The sequence below is a fragment of the Sturnira hondurensis genome, unplaced genomic scaffold (genome assembly GCF_014824575.4).
Source record: "Sturnira hondurensis isolate 20B ecotype Veracruz unplaced genomic scaffold, ASM1482457v3 Scaffold0019835, whole genome shotgun sequence".
NCBI classification, from domain to species: domain Eukaryota; kingdom Metazoa; phylum Chordata; class Mammalia; order Chiroptera; family Phyllostomidae; genus Sturnira; species Sturnira hondurensis.
Genome location: NW_028092466.1, coordinates 1253796 through 1275049, shown reverse-complemented (window position 1 = coordinate 1275049; position 21254 = coordinate 1253796). Strand labels below are relative to the sequence as shown.

General features: G+C 40.2%; 1 protein-coding gene across 6 annotated transcripts in view; it reads left to right on the top strand.

Moving 5' to 3' along the window:
* DNAH9 (dynein axonemal heavy chain 9) overlaps positions 1-21254 on the top strand; it is a 393611-nt gene that overhangs the window by 248638 nt on the left and 123719 nt on the right. For all 6 annotated transcript variants that reach the window (XM_037028297.1, XM_037028295.1, XM_037028294.1 and 3 more), the window contains 4 exons: positions 2090-2213; positions 16679-16821; positions 17406-17567; positions 17772-18005. In XM_037028297.1, coding sequence (XP_036884192.1) covers positions 2090-2213; positions 16679-16821; positions 17406-17567; positions 17772-18005 — 663 coding nt within the window. The remainder of the gene's footprint in view (positions 1-2089; positions 2214-16678; positions 16822-17405; positions 17568-17771; positions 18006-21254) is intronic.

The window sequence follows — 21254 nt, the reverse complement described above, 5'->3', positions numbered from 1 at the left end:
GCATCCTCCAGTGAGAAATCTCTAGCACAAAACTTCACAAAGCACTTTTGACACATTCAGTCAGTCACAACACCTTCTCCATACACTGCACAAAACTTTTTAATGTTTCAGTTGTGTTTTTACCTTTCTTGAAATAATAAAGCATAATATGCTGAAAATGTTGCATATTTTCTTCCATCTTCAATATTAAAATAGCTACAAAAATCACCAATTTTGATAAGTTTTTTAATGCACACCGATATGACAACTGTCACAATACAATCTAACAAAATTATTTTGGATGAAGTTAAAGACAACTAAGCACCACTAAAGTCATCTTATGGAAAAAAAACAAAGAAACTTTTTGGCCAACCTAATATATCAAATTCAGCACTCAACTCTCCAGCAGCTCTAGTAGACTTAGAAGGGACTCTGACGGTCTGTCTAAGTTTTATAAGAAATTTATATTTTGAAAGATGTGTTAAGTAACCCTTAGCTGCTGGGACCTTCGGTGACATTTCCTGGTTTCAGACATCAGCACTGAGGAGCCACAATGTACACTCTGGAAAGTGAAGAAAAGCTCTATATAAAATTTCAAAGGTCACTTCACCCAGCCCCCCCCCTTTATTTCTGGCCACAATAGAGGTATGATAGGGAGTCATGATGGGGTTTCCAGCAGGATGCTGCTCTCACTGACCCTGGGAGAATTTTAGCCAACCCTGAGCCAGACCTACCCATCATCACACTCTCCAACCTAATGATGCTCACTGCAGCTGTGAAACACAGCTGAGCCTCCCAGTGACTGGCTGAATCTAAGGTCTTTCACTCATCAGGGTCACATTAGGTCAATCTTTACTGCTTCCAAAAAAGGAGACAACATAGTGCCTATGAGAACTGTGCATTTATAGGATAACCTAAGACTGTGGTTCTCACCCTTGGCTATATACAGAAATACCCTTCAAATAATGCTGATGCCAGCATCCCACCCTCCAAAAATTCTGACTTAACTAGTCTGGGGAGTTGCCTGGGCACCAGAAATTTTCAAAGCATCACCAAGAGGATTCCAATGAGAGCTGAGAAACATTCATTGTCTTTGGTAATTCTGCAAATACATAAGGTTGAGAACCATTAATCTAAAAGGAAGCCTATTAACTTTAAAGGGGAATTTATTTGAACATGAAAGAAGGACTTCTCTAAGGAAATGTATCAAGCTATTAGAGAAGGAGCTTAGAGTTGTGCAAGAGGCAGAAGACCAAGGTTAGGGAGTAATGGCTGAGCTTTGTGAGAGAGATCAGCAAAGGAACTGAGACTGACTAAGCTAGAAAACTTCATGGCTCAGCATCCTAGCCCCATACTCTATCTACCTGCAGTTTTGAATGGATGTAATTTGCTACCAGGTGAGTGTGTGTGTGTCCCAATATATTTTTTTCTAACACAAATCCTTTGCTGAAGCTAGTCATAAGAAAACAAAATGCTGCTAGAATACAATATACTCATCCCCAGGCAAGTTCCCCAGGTACATGACTCTTCTCTCAAGACCAAGACCAATCCCTTGCTTCTGGGACAGGTCACTTACTTGCATGATAAGTCTCCTCTGTCCTTTGGAAAGCTCTTACCTCTGCACAAAGCAGGAGCTCTAAAAGATAATACAAAAGCCACAAAACTAGCCCTGGCTGATGTAGCTCAGTGGATTGAGTGCAGGCTGTGAACCAAGGTTTCGCTGGTTCAATTCCCAGTCAGGGCACATGCCTGGGTTGCAGGCCAAGTCCCCACTTGGGGGCACACAAGAGGCAACCATACATTGATGTCTCTCTCCTTCCCTTCTTCTCTCACTAAATAAAAATAAAATTTTAATTGTTTTTTAAAAAGCCACAAAACTAAAAGATCATCACTGTTTAATTTTACTTGCCCTTCACAATTGGAATCAAGGCCTGGGAATGAGCATATTTTCCAGACTGTCAGTGCAACATAAAGCTCATCCCTCATTGCCATTTGGCTTTATTTCCCATGAAAGAAGACAAGAAAGTGACCCCATTCCTAAAGAGTGAACAGGGATCTCCTGTAAAAAATCCTTCTTCTCAGATGTTTCTGATAGTGATTGTTTTTGCAGATGGACCTGGCCAGCCTATGCCTAAAAGTCGGGGTAAAGAATCTCAGCACGGTGTTCCTCATGACTGATGCCCAAGTGGCTCATGAGAAGTTCCTTGTGCTCATCAATGATCTCTTGGCATCTGGTAAGAGACTCTTTGCACTTGCATGTTTAATACATTCCCCCTGGAGTTGGAGTCATTTGGTCCAAGGTCAGAAGAGCTGGGTTATAGATATGAGGGGAAAAACTGATACAGTGGAGAACAGCTTCATCAAGGTTGGTCTAGGGTTGGTGCTGGACCAGCTGTTATGGCTCTTTCATTTACCTTTCACTGCAAAACAGACAATAATTTGGGGATATCTTAGTGGGACTGTATCTGATCATCGGGAGATGAGCAGGTTAAAGGCCTGCTGTTTGCTCCCCAAATCCAAGACAGAGAGAAACTAGAATTCAAGTAGATTAGACATTAGCAGGAAGATACTCACACAGAGAACATGCACATAAAACACTTAGACAGTAGAGTATGATTTGGTTGTCAGTTTAATCAGTCAAGGATTTGGGCTTTTTGGAAGCAAAGTGGAAGCAAGAACAGTATCTCTTCATGGTTTCCCTTGTTTTTCAATGAACTTGACAGGGGATGGCAACTGTTTTATGACACAATCAATGAAAGCTAGGACTTCAGCCAAAGTTCAGATCTTGACTCTTTACTGTCCTTATTTATCCTTATTTATTTAAGAATTCAGGACTTATGGCAGTCATTCTAGAAAAATATATAAATGAAAATTCATCCAATATATAAAAATATATATACCCAGACCTGGGTGGTATGGCTCAGTGGATTGAGTGCTAGCCTGTGAACCAAAGGGTTACTGGTTTGATTCCTTTTTTTAAAGATTTTATTTATCTTTAGAGAGGAAGGGATGGAGAGGAGAGAAGGAGAGAAATAACAATGTATGGTTGCCTCTCATGAGTCCCCTGCTGGGAACTGGCCTGCACCCCAGGCATGTGCCCTGACTGGGAATCAAACCACGATCATGTGGTTTGCAGGCCCGCGTTCAATCCACTGAGCTACACCAGCCAGGGCTCACTGGTTTGATTCTTAATCAGGGCACATGCCTGGCTTGTGGAACAGGTCCCAATTATAGGGAGTGCAAGAGGCAACCACACCTTGATGTTTCTCTCCCTTTCTCCCTCCGTTCCCCTCTGTCTAAAAGCAGATAAAGTCTTTAAAATATACATATATACAAAAAAGACAATATAGTACATAAATTATGCACTTTCAGAAATGCAAGGTATGTGTATATTTTTAGTGACACTAACTTTTTTATTTTTAAATTTATATTAATTAAAAGAAGAATAGAGCTTTTCTGGCTCTTAAACCAGAGTCAGCATCTGCAAAACCCCCTCTTCATCTGGATTAAGAATATGGCCAGTACACAGATGTTCCTAAATGAAATTTCTGCCTCCAGGTCCCAGCATTTCAGAAAGTTCATTTCTCCACAGCTCACCACATCTCTTTCATGGAATACTCTTTAGTTTATAAAGCCCAAGGACCATGATCACAATATACTTTCCCAAGTCTGTCTTCTGTCACATGTTCAGGACAGCTCCTGCCATGCAGTCCCTAGGAACCTGACTGCTTCAGAACTGTTTTCTGCTTCGGAGCTTGTGCCCTTGTACCCCTGGCCACTTCACTGTTACATCCATGAAGAGTGAGGGGTCCCTGGCCCACATTGCTCAGTAGCAGGCTCTGTGAGCACTCTGTAGCTTGCTCTGATATAGACCACAGCTCTGTGGTGTGCTGGCTGTAAATGTCACACTGATCCCACACTCTGGTACCTTTTCCAACCTGCCATGATTAAGTCAGTTTATATCCAGATGTTTGCCCACTAACTGTTACAACCTTTCTCCTCCAATCCAATCCATTTTTCCTTTCCTAAATACTATCTTTTTAACATCCCACTACCTCTACACCAGTATATCACCTACCACAGTGCCTCATCTTTTATTATTTCATTAAATAATGAGAGAGGGGTCCAATTATCCTCCTTCCCTCAAGCTGTGCCCTAAAGTCTAATTTCTAAAATAATCCAAAAGGGTAAAATTGTGCCTCCAAAGACTTACAGCTTTGGAGATGCCAGGCATGTTGCCAACCTCACTCCACATCTCAGCTGGCTTCAACCCAGCCAGGTCACCTTGTCCTAAAATAACATCTGAGACACAGAAGATGTTATACTTTTACCAAATTAAATTTAATTCCTCACTTATATATTTTTAATTTTGTATTTAGGAAATAACTTTTTTTCAAGATCAAATGAATTTCTGAAACCCCACTGGTGAAAACAATGAGTTCAGACTGCTTCAAAGTAATGGAGTTTCAAGCTTGTATTTTGTTTTTAAGGCTTCTACATAGAAAAACAAAACTTATAAACACATGAAAATGAAGGTAAAATTAAAAGTAACACTTTTCTTATCTCCATTTCTTCCGAACTACTTTGACAAGGGGAGTATAGACCCTATCTTTGTTCTAATTTTCCCTGTCAGATAAATAATTTCTGTCTAAACATTAACTGACTGCCAGTCCAGGCAGAGCTACAGATACTCTTCAGAACCTCCCCATCCCATTAGTTTGTTGGTGTCATGGTCGTATGCAATCACTTTATTCTTGTATAACACAGCAGGGACTAGGAAAATATACCTTAGGCTACCTTGCTGTTAACTCATCCCTCTCTAGTTATCTACAAGTCCTGCTATGCTGAAGATAAAGCTACAGGGAGTGAACTCCACTGATTCAACTCTCCTCCAAGAACATTTTCCTCAGTGACCCAATGACCTCACATTGTAGGCTCACTGGCTTCCTCCCATACTTCTTCAGATCACTGTTTCATCTGTTGACTTCCTGGCACCATCTCCAGAATCAAATATTAATGGTAATTCATCTGATTAATCCAACTTCTGACACCAACCAAACATTTCAGAACCCATCATTATGTCAGTTGCATCTCAGGTGAGTTATGGATAGACAGGAAGAAATCCTACAAAGTCATTAGACTCCTAGTTTAATTAGGAAAGGATACATAGTTGTGTATGAAGCAGGGTGACCACCCAGATCAGAGCAAATGAAGCGTATCTTTGATCACTTCCCTTGGCTCACCAGACTCCTTAATGGGGTCCGTGCAGCTGCTGCTGAAACTAGGGATGAAATGTTCACCCTTGCTGAATCTGAAACATTTAATTCTTGCTCTGTCCTTAATATCCTATATAATAATTCCTGGAGAGTGTACTCTAGCCATCAAACCCAGGCATTTTAAAAATTCTTACAAAATTTGTTCTCTCTTGTTTCTTGAACCAAACTCAGCACCAGCAAGACTCCTTTCTAATCTAGAGGGGGAAAATAGAGTTATTTCCTGGCTTTCTGGGGCAGCACATACACCTTCAGCTTTTCAGCATTTCCGGAAGCCCACTGTACCAGTCCCAGCTGAGAAGACTTAGTCTGCTCTAGGTGTGGTATCTTTTCCTCTGCTAACTCTGCCAGATTTCATATTTCATTTCCCTTTGGGATTTTATGTTGAGACTTTCCTTTTGCTTTTCAAAAGGCATAATTGTTCACTCCAAAATTAAGGGTTTTTTCCCCTGGCCCAATTAGACCACTTTCTATCTATTCATATATTCAAAACTATTTACTAAGCTCCCATGGTCCAGTCAGTATAAATAAGTATCATTAGCCTCTTTGAAGTCTATTGGATTAGTTCGTATCCAGTTGTTTCTCCTCTCTTGTAAAGTCATATGTCTCTTTATCTCTGAACTAAACTGTTTTTAATATTTGGACCAAATCTCCTTTTGGTATATAGAACATGAGAAGATCATCTTGAAGGTGCTTAAGACTAGATCCAAGACTTACAGCTTAGTAGTCTGCACACATCACATGAAAATGTAGAGTCTGGAAGTACTTGTAACAGATGTGGGTAGATTGGATTGTTCTTCTCCCATGTGTACCTAGAAACTGGATTTCCTGATGGGCCATCTATGTTTTACATGAGCTAAATTCTGACCCAATGTCCCTAAAAGGAAAAAATAGAAAGCATGGGGCAAAAGAGAAGCTGTCAGGCATGCAGCAGACCTCTGATGCATGACTGTAGTCTCACTGGATCTATTAACTAGAGTCATCCTCACACCACAGACAGTGGAAATTTACACCAGCACCTTCTTGGGTTTCCAGCTGCCAAACAGAAAATGCCGAAAGGGTAATGCAAAAAGATACTTGAATGACCAGCCTTTTCTTTTCTTCATGTGATACTAAATTCTCATCCAAGTCATCTGAGACTATATCTCTGTGCATTCTACTACATTGCTAAGTTCTCCATCACCACCTACATCCAAGAGCAAATAAAACACCACCAGTTTTACCCCTTTGCCATTTCTGAGTCCATATCTTTTCTATTATGGCTACCACTGATCATTTCATCTTTTGCTTCAACAAATGCTGATACTTCTTAATTCATCTCCCTATCTCCCAGGAATCTTTCCTCCAATCTATTCTCCTCACTACTTCCACAAGTGTCTATCTAACCTATAATTTGTTCATTAGTTGCTCTAAATGCAGGATAAAATTCTTTTGTACAGAAAAGAAACTGCCTTTGACCTCTTCCTTCTGTCCTCACTAGCCTCACCTCCCCCATTTTGATGTAATAGCTTCTCACTTCTTGGGGTGTTTTACTGGCTGTTCCCTAACATCCTTCCTTACTCATAGGGCCTTCTCCTTCTTTGTCTGGATCAACTTCTTCCCATATTACAAGATAGATCTTGGCTGTTATCTCTGTAGAAAATTGTCACTGATCCAATGTCACCCCAAGGACTGGGAAACCTCCCTCCATGTTTCTATAGCACTCAGGGGTTGCACACACCACCACTGTATGAAAACAGCATCATAATTTTATACAGAGACCATGTTGTCTGCTGTTGGTTAAATTTTTCTTGTTAAATAATCCAGAGATACAAAATACGAAGATTAAATAACTACCATCCAGCTTAGGAAATCAAACAAGACTGATATAATTAAAACCCTCTGTAGAGACCGTGTTGTTTTCATCATTTATGTTGTCAGCAGTTAATACATCTCCTGGCCCATAATTAGTGCTCAGGAGGTGTTTGTTGAACCAGGGTGCACACAGCATGAGAATGATGTGCTGTCTTACTATTAGGTATTGCTATTGGACACGTGCTTGAGAAGGTTTCCAGTCATATGTAGAGAGGGACAGGGGTACTAAGTCATTATATTCCCTTGCTTTTTCTTCCTTGAGATTAGGGAAACATCTCTGTAAAGTGTTAGGCCTAGAGGGAGTCAAAGCCTTTAAGCCAGTGTGAAGCTGATTCATAGAGAACCTGACCTGTCTGTACCTTTGCCTTTTTTATCACCAAGCTCCAACTAACTGAACCATCTTGCACTCTCAGGATCTGCTCCCCCAAAAGTAGTTGTAGCCTCTGAAAGCCCCAGACTAACACAGAGAAGATGATGATTACTCTGACTTACTACATGGAGTCTGCAAGTGTTTGGAAGCAGAAATAGGGTTTCCCAACTTCGGGTCTCAGGAGGAAACATTTCCAATATTTATTTATTTTTTTAAAATATATTTTACTGATTATGCTATTACAGTTGTCCCATTTCCCCCTTCACTCCCCTCTGCCCTGCACACCCCCTCCCACCCATATTCACCCCCTTTAGTTTGTCTTAAGTTCTTTTTAAAAAATATATTTTATTGATTATGCCATTACAGTTGTCCCATTCCCCCCCTTCACTCCCCTCTGCCCTGCACACCCCTCCCCCACCATTCCCCCCCACTTTTGTTCATGTCCATGTGTCACAAGTTCTTTAGCTTCTATATTTCCCATACTATTCTTGCCCTCCCCCTGTCTATTTTCTACCTATCATCTATGCTACTTATTCTCTGTACCTTTCCCCCTCTCTCCCCCTTCCACTCCACTGTTGATAACCCCTCATGTGATCTCCATTTCTATGGTTCTGTTTCTGTTCTATTGTTTGCTTAGTTTGTTTTTGTTTTAGGTGTGGTTGTTAACAATTGTGAGTTTGTTGTCATTTTACTGTTCACATTTTTTATCTTCTTTTCTTAGATAAGTCCCTTTAACATTTCATATAATAAGGGCTTGGTGTTGATGAACTCCTTTAACTTGACCTTATCTGAGAAGCACTTTATATGCCCTTCCATTCTATATGAAAGCTTTGCTGGATAGAACAATCTTGGATGTAGGTCCTTCCCTTTCATGACTTGGAATACTTCTTTCCAGCCCCTCCTTGCCTGTAAGGTCCCTTTTAAGAAATCAGCTGACAGTCTGATGGGAACTCCTTTGTAGATAACTGCCTCCTTATCTCTTGCTGCTTCTAGGATTCTCTCCTTCATTTTAATCTTGGCTAATGTAATTATGATGTGCCTTGGTGTGTTCCTATTTGGGTCCACCTTCTTTGGGACTCTCTGAGCTTCCTGGACTTCTTGGAAGTCTATTTTCTTTGCCAGATTGGGGAAGTTCTCCTTCATTATTTGTTCAAATAACTTTTCCTCTCGATGCTCTTTCTCTTCTCCTTCTGATACCCCTATAATTCAGATGTTAGAACATTTAAAGATGTCCTGGAGGTTCCTAAGCCTCTCCTCATGTTTTGAATTCTTGTTTCTTCATTCTTTTCTGATTGGATGTTTCTTTCTTCCTTCTGGGCCACTCCATTGATTTGAGACCTAGTTTCCTCACCATCACTATTGTTTCCCTGTGCATTTTTCTTCATTTCACTTAGTGTAGCCTTAATTTTTTCATCTAATTTGTGGCCAAATTCAACCAATTCTGTGAGCATTCTGATTACCAGTGTTTTGAACTATGCATCTGATAAATTAGCTATCTGTTTGTCACTTAGCTGTATTTTTTCTGGAGCTTTGATCTGTTCTTTAGTTTGATCTGTTCTTCACTTTTTTTTTCTTGGCATACCTCTTACACAGTGAGGGGCAGAGCCTTAGGTGTTCACCAGGGTGGGGTAACCCATGTTGCTGTGTTGCGTGGGGAAGGGGTCCAAGAGGGAACAATGGTGCTTGCTCTGCTCTCCACCAGATTTCAGTCACTTCCCCTGTTTCCCACAAACAAATCAGGCCCTTCTGGTGCTGATTCCTGGGTGGGTTGGCCTGTGTGCATTCTAGGACCCTGCCAGTCTCTCCAACAATCTCTCCTGTTAAGCTGGAGCCTCTCCTGCTGCCTCAACCCCCACAGGTGTTTTCAATCAGTGGTTTGAGGCTTTATTTCCCCATGCTGGGGCCCTGGATTGCATAGTCCATCCCACTCCCCAGCTGTTTCTCCCAGTTTGTCTGTGTGGGATGTGGGACTGCCCTGTCCACAATCTACCGCCTTGCCAGTTTTGCCCACTGCTGCCTTGCCAGCCAGCTGCAGCCTTGCACGCCCTGTTCCACAATTCATGGCTTCACTGAGTCTGCCAGCTGCTGGGAGTCCTCTCCACTCTGGCTGGCTGCCTCCGCCCCTCATACTGGTCTGGGTGGGTGTGTCTTTAACTCCTTCGTCGTCGACTTTCATACAGTTTGACTTTCTGTCAGTCCTGGTTGTGTTTTGTTTTTAAATTGTTGCTGTCCTTCTGGTTGTGCAAGGAGGCACATTGTGTCTGCCTACACCTCCATCCTCACTGGAAATCATTTCCAATATTTAAATAGTCTCTGTCTGTGTCACCACAAAATCCTCTCTGTCAGTTCAGGTTCCTGCTTCCAGCATGACTACCTACATCACACAATAAGTGACAGGAATATTGTCAGGAGACACTGGGGAACAAATCTGAAAATACAAACTTGGCTCCCAATCCAGAGGTGTTTATCCCCAGATATTCCATCTGGCAATCTTCATAAGGGTTCTTGGGATCCTGTACCAAACACCACCATTGTAAGAATGCAGAAAAAATTCTTAATGGCCTGGAGGTTTCAACATCTCAGCACTGAGGGCTTCACATAAACCAGGTTAAGTGACCTTTTCCTGTAAAGGAGTGGAATGTAAATACTCTCAGCTTTGCAGACCAAACAGTTTCTGCCATAATTAGTTAACTCTGTAGGGCAAAACTAGCTAGATAATCCCTAAATGAATGAAGGTGGCTGTGGCCAATAAAACTATTTATGGACAATAAAATTTAAACTCTGTAATTTTCACGTGCCATTAAATAGTATTTTTCCCAACCATTAAAAATGGCAAAAGCCATGCTTAGCTTGCAGGTTATACAAAAAGAACAAGGCCATATTGGCCTGTAGACTGTAGTTTTGCTCCCTCAACATCCATGATCTGATTCATAAAACACCAAACGGACATAAAACCTCCATATTTTAAATAAGAGGAAGGTGCAGAATGCAGACTTATTATTACAAATGATAAGACCAAAAGGGGTCCAATTTCTCACTGGAGGGCTCAGAGATATTAACAGATAAGGAAATGCAAGTTATAAGAGAGGTGAAGAAAAAAAGAATACTGGTATAGACCAGCTCCTTAAGCTGGATGAGGCAGTCTCATGCCAGTTCTGCAGCAGTGTTTCTCTTTGCAAGGTTCCTTGCCCTGGCTGGTGTGGCTCAGTGGATTGAGCATCAAACTGTGAACCAAAGGGTCACTGGTTCAATTCCCATCAGGGCACATCCCTGGGTTGCAGGCCAGGTCCCCAGAAGGGGGCATGTGAGAGGCAACCACACATTAACGTTTCTCTCCCTCTCTGTCTCCCTCCCTTCCCCTCTGTCTAAAAATAAATAAATAAAGTCTTTAAAAACAAAAATGTTGCCTGGAACTTTCTGAATCCCAACACATGCTGAATATTATTTCATTTCCTTAGCAGTTCTGTCTGACCTCTGTTTATCAAATGAGTCTGACAAGGGTTATTCTATTAATATTTATTTTGACAAGTTATAGCACAGGTTGTTTTCTATTCATGCTATGAAATGTTTTAATGAGTGGAAATTAAATCAAGTTCATGCAAGGAAAAAAGTTAATGGCTATTTTCATGATAATCTTTTTTTAAATTTAGATCTTAATTTTAAGTGATTAAGTTTAGTTAGTATAAAGCTCATAGTAAATGCCTGGCTATGCTGGTGTTGTCAAACTATGTAAGCCAGATGTTGTTGGAAAGTAAGCATGAGTTCCTTCCACATTGAGTTCAAGGGCGTGCAGCAGCCTCAATGATGAATAGAATCATCATTCCTAATCACTTGGATACTGATCATTTGCCAAAGCATCCAACTGAGAGGACCTCCCCCAAGTCCTCACATAAGGAAGCAGCATGGGTAGCATGGCCCCAGAGGCTTCTGCTGTCCCTAATATCTCTGTGATGCTAACATTTCTGTGTTCGTTGTGGAGGAAGGAGGAAATGTGTGAACATGAGAACTGTAAAGAGGAGTTTGTATGTGGTTCCAGGTCCACCTGAAGCCTTGTGCTGGAAATGTGAAAGGGCTTTTCTAATGCCCACAGAACAGTTCATAGCAAACCCCGTTCACCTTCCCAGCACAGCCAGGGTTCTCAGACCACAGTGCTAGTGCTCACACCTCCCTCAAATTCATCTCCTCTGGAGCACTTATGCCATTTAGGATCAGCCAGGAAGTATCTTTGCACCTCCCAGTCTGTGTCCATTTCTGCAGTTTTCACCTCTCCTCCCATATTACCATTCCTCCTTTCTGAGGCCAACTCTTCCTCCTGAGCTAGGAGCCCAACTCCTGGATTCGAATTCAGAAATGTGTTATGTTCTCTCTTCTTTCAATTCCTGACTGCCTCACAGTTTTCACATTCTCACCACCCACATTTATTTATTGCTTTCATGTGCTTTATGCTTTTTTGTGCTGTTTCAGAAAGCTTATCCTATTCAAAACCATAAAAATAATTTCATGTATTTTATTTTTTAATTATTACTGTTTTACTTTTCATGTTGCTGATAATGTCTTTTAATTCACCTGGAATACATTTTTGTATGGTGTTCTAATTTTATTTTTTAATAATAATATTGAATTAACCTTAATTCACTTATCAATTAGTCTATCCATTGTTTGCACACTGATTTTTAATATCAATTTTCTATTTGCATTTGGGTCTGTTTCTAGGTGTTTCACTCATTGTTCTATTTATTTACTCCAGGACCAATGTTACTAACATAGCACTGGGAGGAGACCTGATTCCTGGAAGGGCAAATCCCTCCTGGTTCTTGTTCACAAATATCATAGCCATTTTTACCCTTTGCTCTTTCATATAAGTTGTAGAATAGGCTTCTCAGGATCAAAACAGAAACCTATTTGATCTTCTTATTGGAATTGTGCCTTCATCATACCGGTAATGCCGAATCATCCACCCATGAACACAGCAATATTCCTCTCAGTTTGTTTAGGGTTTCACTTACTCCCCTCAACAGTCTGTTATACTTTTTTACATCAGGATCTTTGCACATTCTTTTGTATATTTATGACTGCCTGCCTTATTTTTTTTTTTTGGTATTCTAACTTTAAAAAAAAGGGTTTTTTTGGTTGAAGTACAGAATGCCATTTTATTTCCAGTTTTAATTTTATATCCAGCAGACTTGTTGTTGAACATGCTTATGAGTTCTGATTATTTATGTGTATATTGTCTTAGATTTTCTATGTAGAAAATTAGATTTTGAACAATGATACCTTCATTATTTTTAACTGCCCTTATACATTTAGTTTCTTTTCTTAACATTTTGCATAGCCCAGGACTCCATATAATGTTGGATAGAAAACATGTAACAGTTATGCTTTTCTTAGTTCCTGATTTTAGTTTTTCACTATTAGGTATAATGTTTGCTTTGGGTCTGGTTGGGATATATATCTATTATGAGAAATCTCATTTATTCCTGGTTTACTAACATTGTTTAGAAATTTTATGACATCTATTTTAATTGTCATGTTGTTTTTTAAAATCTACTAATACAGTGAATTCTTTTTATATATTTTTCTGATATTTAACAATCCTGGCATTTCTAGGTTAAACCCTACTTGGTCATCATTGTTATATATTTATTTATTGTTATATATTTTGTATTTATTGTTATATATTTTGTTAAGATATTTAAAAACTTCACCATATACTGCCTCATTTATTTTATCTAACAGTATAAAATACTCACAGTATTTTATCTAACTTTTAAATTTCACCAATCTATAAAAAATAATAATTATGAGTAATTAAAATATATTTTATTATTATGAGTGAAGTTGAATGTCTGTTCACATGTTTGCCAATTTGATTTGTACAAATGAAAAGTAACTAAGCATAATTTCAATGTGCATTTGTTATAACAAGTGAGGTAAAGCATTTGACATATGTTTAAAAAACATTTTTACTTTCTGTGCTCTGAACTCCCTTTTTGTATCCTTTACCCCATCTTTCTGTTGGATTATTGATCTTTCTCTTTATTTGTAAAGATATATATGTGTGTGTGTATATATATATATATATATATATACACACACACACAGAAAGATATATATGTGTGTATATATATATAAACTCTTTTTTTATTTAATTCTTTTTTATTTAGATTTTCTTTAATTTTTCTCAATAGTGCTTTGTAGTTTTAGTGTACAGTTATTTTACTTCTTTTGACAAATTAATTCCTAAATATCTCATATATTTAAGTAATGCAAATGGTATTATTAATTTTTCATTTATTGCACTTTTTAAATTTAATTCTTATTCAAGTACAGTTTTCTCTCTTTATACATATACATATATATATACACACACATATATAGACAGAGAGGGAGAGATATGTGTGTGTGTGTATATATATATATATATGTATATGTATAAAGAGAGAGTGTTTCTTCACATTTTAGGATTAGCTATTTAACTATAATTTTAATTAAACACATATTTTCTGTTTTTTCCTTTTTTGGTGAGAACATTTTAGATCTACTCTCAGCGAATTTCAATTATACTATATAGTGTGGTCACCTATAATCACCATGTTACACATTAGCTCTTCAAATCTTGTTCATCTTTTTTCTTCTTTACTGCATTTTTATTTCTTTATTTTTAATTAAATTTGTTGGGATAACATCGGTTAATAAATTTATACAGGTTTTATGTGTATAATTCTATGATATATCATCTGTATATCACAGTGTGTGCCCACCACACAAAGTCAAATCATCTTTCATCATTATACATCTGATCCCCTTTGCCCTTTACTACCCCCTCGCACCCTTTCCTTTGGTAACCACCCTGCTGTTGTCTGCGTCTAGGAGTTTTTGTTGGTTTGCTTGTTTGCTCATTTGTTACTTTCAGTTTTATATCGCATGTGGAATACTACTCAGCCATAAGAAAAGATGAAATACTACCATTTGCAACAACATGGATGGATCTTGACAACATCACACTATGAGAGATAAGTCAGATAGGAAAAGTCAAGAATCATATGATTTCACTTACTCGTCTTATAACTTATAAAAGTTTGAACGCTTTTACTAACCTCTCCCTATTTTCCTCACCCTTCAGCTCCTGGCAACCACTTTTCTACTCTGTTTCAATGAGTTCTTTTTCTTTTTTTAAGATTCCACATGTAAGTGATACCGTGTAATGTTGGTTTCTCTGTGTTGGGCTTAATTCACTTAACATAATATGCTCTAGGTTCATTCACGTTGTCACAAATAATAGGATTTCCTTCTCTCTTAAGGCAGAATAATATTCCTATGGATATATATACACAGCATATTTTCTTGATTCATTCATCCATTAATAGACACTTGGGCTGTTTTCAAACCTTGGCTATGGTGAATAGTACAGCAATGAACATCGAAGTACAGATACCTTCTCAAGATAATAGCTTATTTTCCTCTGGGTAGGTACCCAAAAGTGGGATTGCTGGATCATATGGTAGTTCTATTTTCAATTTCTTGAGGAATCATGCTCTTTTCCATAGTGCCCACACCAGTTTACAATCTCGCTAACAGTGTACAAGGGTTTCCTTTTCTCTGCATTCTCACCAACAGTTGTTATTTCTTGTTTTTTTCTCATATATAACAGCCATTCTAACAGATGTCACGTGATATCTTCTTATGGTTTTGACTCGCATTTTTCTGATGATTAGTGATATTAAGGATCTTTTTATGTACCTGTTAGCCATTTGTATGTCTTCTTTGGAAAACATATGTTAATCCCCTGCCCCCCTACCCCCCCATCCCCCATGGCTAAGGCTGTGAGTGACCTCCAGAATGTGAGCATCCAGAAGGCTGTGAGTGACCTCCAGGAGACAAAGCTTGTCTCTGGTAGCAAATGCTGCCTCAGTTTCCTCCCTGCCCCTAAAGCTTGGTCAAAAGTCCTTGACAGGTAAGTCTCCTCACAGCAAGAAGCAACCTAAGCCAGACTTGACCACTTGGGAGGCCATCATGGAAGGACTCGGGGGCTGCAACAAAGAGCGAGCAATGGACTCATGCCTCCGGCTATGTGAGATAGCCCGAGTCCCCCTATCCTCTGGGAGAAGTGCTTCCTGGCTCTAATCCCCTTAAGCCTGAATACCTGATGGGGAGGGGTGCAGCTCCTTGCCTTGCCAGAGCATGACTAGGGAGAAAAATCTGGCATCACAAAGAATTCCAGAAAAACCTGTGAAATCTGCTCTGCTAAGAGTGCTTTCATTCATATGTTAAGGGTCTGAGAGGAAATGAGTATGTCTCCCAAAGTTTCTGCAACTCTCTTCCTGACAGACACTGACTCAGACTAAGCCCTCGGATTTCTTTGAAGTTTATCTACTATTTGATCCTTGCCACCCTATATTTCTGTGTATTACAACCCAATAAAAGCCCTTGAAGGAAGGGGCTCAACACCTTTTCCCCTGAGAAACTGGCCACTGCTCAAGGCCTTTTTCCTCTGAGAAACTGGCTACCTCTCTTCCCCAAACAGATCACATCATATCTTTGTCATGTTTACTTTCATCCGTGGCAGATTGGAGGATGTGTGAGAAGAGTCACCCCCACACGTATTGAATGTTCATCCTTTCCCCACTGAGTTAAGATGTCATACTTATACTAAATTTCATGAAGCTACTCCTGTTCTCTTTTTCACTAAAAAAAGCTCATTGTTTTATTTTTAATTACAGTTTATAGTTATAGTCAATATTATTTTGTATTAGTTTCAGGTATACAGCATAGTGTGATAGCTCATTCTTCTTAAATATGTGGATGTATCTGTATATTTCTCACGGTCCTTTCACCAGGTCTTATGGCTACTTTACCCTCTGTTTTATTTATCCTGCTAAATATTAAGCTGAGCAAAGTTTCTAGAACAGTAGTTAGTAAGTACATGCTTTAAGCAAAAGAGGAAAAGACTATTGAATCTGTTGGGCTACCAGCTGTTGACCAAGGACAAGAGGGTTCCATATACTCCGCCCCATCCTTTAATGTATTATTTTCCTGCCATGATTTGGAGTAGGTATGGTGCATGTCCAGTTTCACCAGCAAAAGTGGTGGAGCATGGCCTGAAATCCAAAGGACCTGTGTCCCAAAGTTGAATAACATTATGTCTAGTTGCATCATGAAGACAGATGCCAAAGCTATCCATCTGTGCTCCATTTCTTCCCAGGAGAGGTCCCAGATCTCTACTCTGATGATGAAGTTGAAAACATCATAAACAACATGAGGAATGAAGTCAAGAGCCAAGGTTTGGTTGACAACAGAGAGAACTGCTGGAAATTCTTTATAGATCGGGTTCGACGACAACTGAAGGTATACAAGGATTTACTGCCCAGGGTAGACAGGACCAGAGACTATTTGTGAAAGCCTCTACTAATGTTTTGGACACAGCTGTCCTAACCGATTATCTGGGGAGTGGGAGGTGAGGGTGCAGTGCCCTTCTCAGCCTCTGCAAGAGTGCCCTTCTCATCTGCTTCATGGGCAGTGGCCTCCCTCTTGCCTCACAGTTTTAAGTTTTCCACTTTCTTGGCTAGAAAGGCTGGCTAGCAATTAAGATTTTTGTGTCTGTTGGATGTGCTTCTCAGTTTCCTGGGAAATTAAGAATCCAAGGTTGGCCCTGGCCAAGTGGCTAAGTTGGTTGGAGTGTCAACCCGTACTCCAAAAGTGTGCAGGTTAGATCCCTGGTCAGGCCACATACCTAAGTTACAGTGTTTATCCTCATTTGGGGCACATACGGGAGGCAACTGATCAGTGTTTCTCTCTCTCCCTTCTTCTCTCTCTGAAATAAACATATCCATGGGTAAGAATTAAAATTTAAAAAATCCAAGGTTGTATCTGTCCATCTGTGAGTATTTCTCTGATATGTTTTTGGTTCTCCCACCCTTCTGACTTCTCAGGTGACTCTCTGTTTCTCCCCTGTGGGGAACAAGCTGAGGGTCCGCAGCAGGAAGTTCCCAGCTATTGTGAACTGCATGGCCATTGACTGGTTTCACGAGTGGCCTCAGCAGGCATTGGAGTCTGTCAGCCTCCGCTTCTTGCAGAACACCGAGAACATCGAGGTGAGAGGGAAAAGGAGATATGCCTGAAGATTCTTTCCACCTCAGGGTAAAAGAAATTCCATGTCCAGAATTTCAGGGTTCAAGTTCAGGCTTGGATGGAGGTGTTAGAACAATTTCCATGTTGTGAAGCAGCAGGGGTCAGGAGCAGTTACCTCCAGTCTTCACGAAGATACTATCTCTTTATTTCGTGCTCTCTGATTTTAGCCCACAGTCAAGCAGTCAATTAGCAAGTTCATGGCTTTTGTCCACACAAGTGTCAACCAAACATCCCAGTCCTATCTGAACAACGAGCAGCGCCACAACTACACAACCCCCAAATCATTTCTGGAGTTCATCAGACTCTACCAGAGCTTGCTGCGCAGGAATGGAAAAGAGCTCAAGTCCAAGATGGAGCGGCTTGAGAACGGGCTGCTGAAGCTCCACAGCACCTCTGCCCAGGTAGTGACATCCTTTTCCATCTCTCCTGCCTGGGGTGCGAAGAGGAGGTGGGAGCATCCCCTTCTCAGAGAACTGGATGGGTCACACTTCAGGTCTAAAAATCATTTATGGTTTTCCAGAGGCACCAGGATTATCAGACACGGTGTCAAGAGTTAAGGCTGAATTCATCCTCATCTTCAGATCTTGTCTGCTCACCCCCATTGGTGCCGGAATCCCTGAGAGCACCTCTTCTCTCTTCCTCTTTATCATCTCCTCCTTTCACATTACTTTCCTCTCCGGTCCACTTCCCTTCCATCTCATAAACCCCCAAAAGATAAATGGTTGAAAGAAATGGTTGCAGGGTTCTACCAATTTTCTTTTGTGTCTTATCTTACAGTATTCTGTCAAAGAGCCATTGGAACCTAATTTCTTACACAAATCTTGTCTCATTTCATGCATTTCCTCATACATTTCTATGTGGTCAGCCATCAAAAGAAGGCCCCTGTTGTCCTGTCCTTGATCTAATTTTCTACTTACTTTTCCAAATGGTACAAGTTTATTTTAGTCAATGTATTATTCTTACCTTGAGAACTGGGGACAACTCTAGCACCTTCTCTGCCCCTGCCCATGCCCATCAAACATTGCTGGTCCCTTGCTGGCCTTTCTATGCTCTGTTTACCCACAGCAGAGCCAGCCCCTCATAAGGTGATGAAATTTCATTCATTTGTATAGTATATGTTCCTGACAGTGCAGGCCTTGCATACCTCTACTGTCATTTTCTCAGAGCTTTGCTTTTGGATTGGCTGTATTGAACATCCTTCTTCTGATGTGTGCCTTCTCCCCACTGCAGTGTTCTTGATTCACAGAAATATATCTAAAAATTTTCAGCCCATTTAGTGGGATGCAGTGAGCCTTGCAATCTATATTCAGCTTCTTCTTCTTCTTTAGGAAATTTTTATTCTATTACATGGTTTTGTTTATCTGTTCTGGCCTCTCCTCCAAGAGCAATGATTAACTGGATGGGTTCCCTGTGCCCCATTTCTATTATGTCCTCCCTCATTGTTTCCATCCCTTTGGCCTTTTTCACTACATTCTAGGGAAGCTTTTTGGGTTTATTCTCAACAATACTAACTCAATAGTGTGTAATATTGCTTCTGCCTCCTATGCTTCCAGTGACAACTTTAATTATGCTGTTACATTTTTAATATCCTGCCAGCCCTTCATCATCTCATCCTTTTTCCTTCCCTATGGCTATTTTAGCCTATTTTTCTGAAACTATATTGCAGAAACTGCTCTACTGATGATGCCAAACACCTGCCTCAAATGGTTTTTCTAAATCCAGTCATAGGTCATTTCAGAGTTGTGTCCTTCTTCCTAGTCTTTTAGATGCTATCTTTTTTCTTGTTCTGTATTTATATAAAAACCTTTTTTAAACTTATCTTCAGACATGATGAGACCTCTGCTCAAACAATGTTTGGCAACAAATGGAGTGCAACAACAATCTATGATGCTAGTCTCTTTCCATGTGTGTCATGATCTAAACCCTTTCTTAGAGCTACTGTTTAGGGCAGGTTGAAGTACACAAACCCCAGTCCAGGTCCAAGCAGTTTACCTGGGGTGCCCCTCTATCACAGAGTGGTGGCATCTTCTCTCCTAGTCACCTTCTGCTTCTGTCCATCTCTAAATGTGTAGAAAACAACATGAGAAAGAATTGCAAAATGTAGTACAACCAGATTTTTTAAATATTTCCCACATTTTCTTCTTTCTGTCTCTGTGCCGCCCCCCCCCACCTACTGTACCCTTAGAACATTCTGCATCCCCACCAGCACCTTCCTACCTTCTACCCACTTATCCCCTGGGAACTGCTGATTGGTCTGTGTAGAGGATTTTGCTGGGAGTGAGCAGTAGCTAAGGTGCTCTCATACTCTCACAGAACATCACCCAGTGTTCCATTTTACACTGACCCTGGGTCTTTGAGCAGACAGTGAAGAAAGCATGAATGTCTGTTTTCCTGTTTCAGATGCTCCCTATTTAACAAGGAGAAGCCCAGTTATATCATTAAGTGAGTCCAGCTCTATCTACTTACAGTTAGTGGAGAATCCTCCCAAGTCCTGGCACTGGTTCCAGTTTCTTCTCTTTCTGTCTTCTGTTCTTCATGAAATAACAATTCTGCATACTCAGTTACCTAGGTCAGAAACTGGGCCTTTTATTTTTTACTCCTCCCCCTCCCTCACTTCCCATATTTAAGCATTAACAAATTCTGTGGGTTTTGCAAATATCTGTCAAAAGTACCCCTCTTACTGTATCCACCATTTTCAAAGTCTTGATTTAAGACAATTTTTATCTGGATTTGTAATAAATCGAACTCTCAGATCTCTCCCCAACCCAAACCTGCTTCACCCACAACCTCCTGCAGCACCTGTTGGGCTGAGATCCTGGTGGCCATCTTCAACTCTTCCCACTCCTCTACCCCTCTGTTGACACCAGTGAAATCACTGTTAGCTGTAACCTCAAATATGCTCAGAGTTCCACCCCTTCTCACCTCCTACATGGTTACTACCCAAATCTGAGCCACTATCATCCTACCTGGAGGCCACGATAACTTCTAACTCATTTGTCTGCTTCTACTTTTGTCCCTCTGAAGTCTATCACCAACAGAACAGCCAGAGTGATCAATTTAAACCAAATTGAATCATGCCACTTTTCTGCTCAAAACCCTGACATAGGAGTGGACCTTAGTTCCCTTATTACAGTAGCTTCCAGAGCTCCTCCCCAACCCTGCCCTTTTACCTCCCAGACCTCATCTCCCACTACCCCATCCCTGTGATATTCCTCTCCAGCCACATGGCTTCTTTGCTTTCTCCTCAGACATACCAGGCCTTTGCATTGGCTGTTCCTTCTGCCTGGATGTTCTTCCCTCTCAAATCCCCATGGCTCACTCCCTCATCTCCTTCAAAAGCTACCTTCCCAATGAATCTTACCCTGTATGATCCCATTTTAAATTGTAACCCCATGCCTCTCCTGATTCCCTTACTTGACCTTTTCCCCATAGCCTGACCCCTATCTAACATATTATATTATTTACTTATTGGTTATTTTTTTGTTGCCTATCTCCATTTGTTGGATATAAGCTCTATAAGGACTGGGACCTTCTATATTTTATTCACTGACATATTAAATATTCCAAGTGCCTAAAGCAGTGCTTAGTCAGAGTGGATACTCATTAAATACTTATTGAATAAACAGATTAACTAATGAATAGCATTCTCC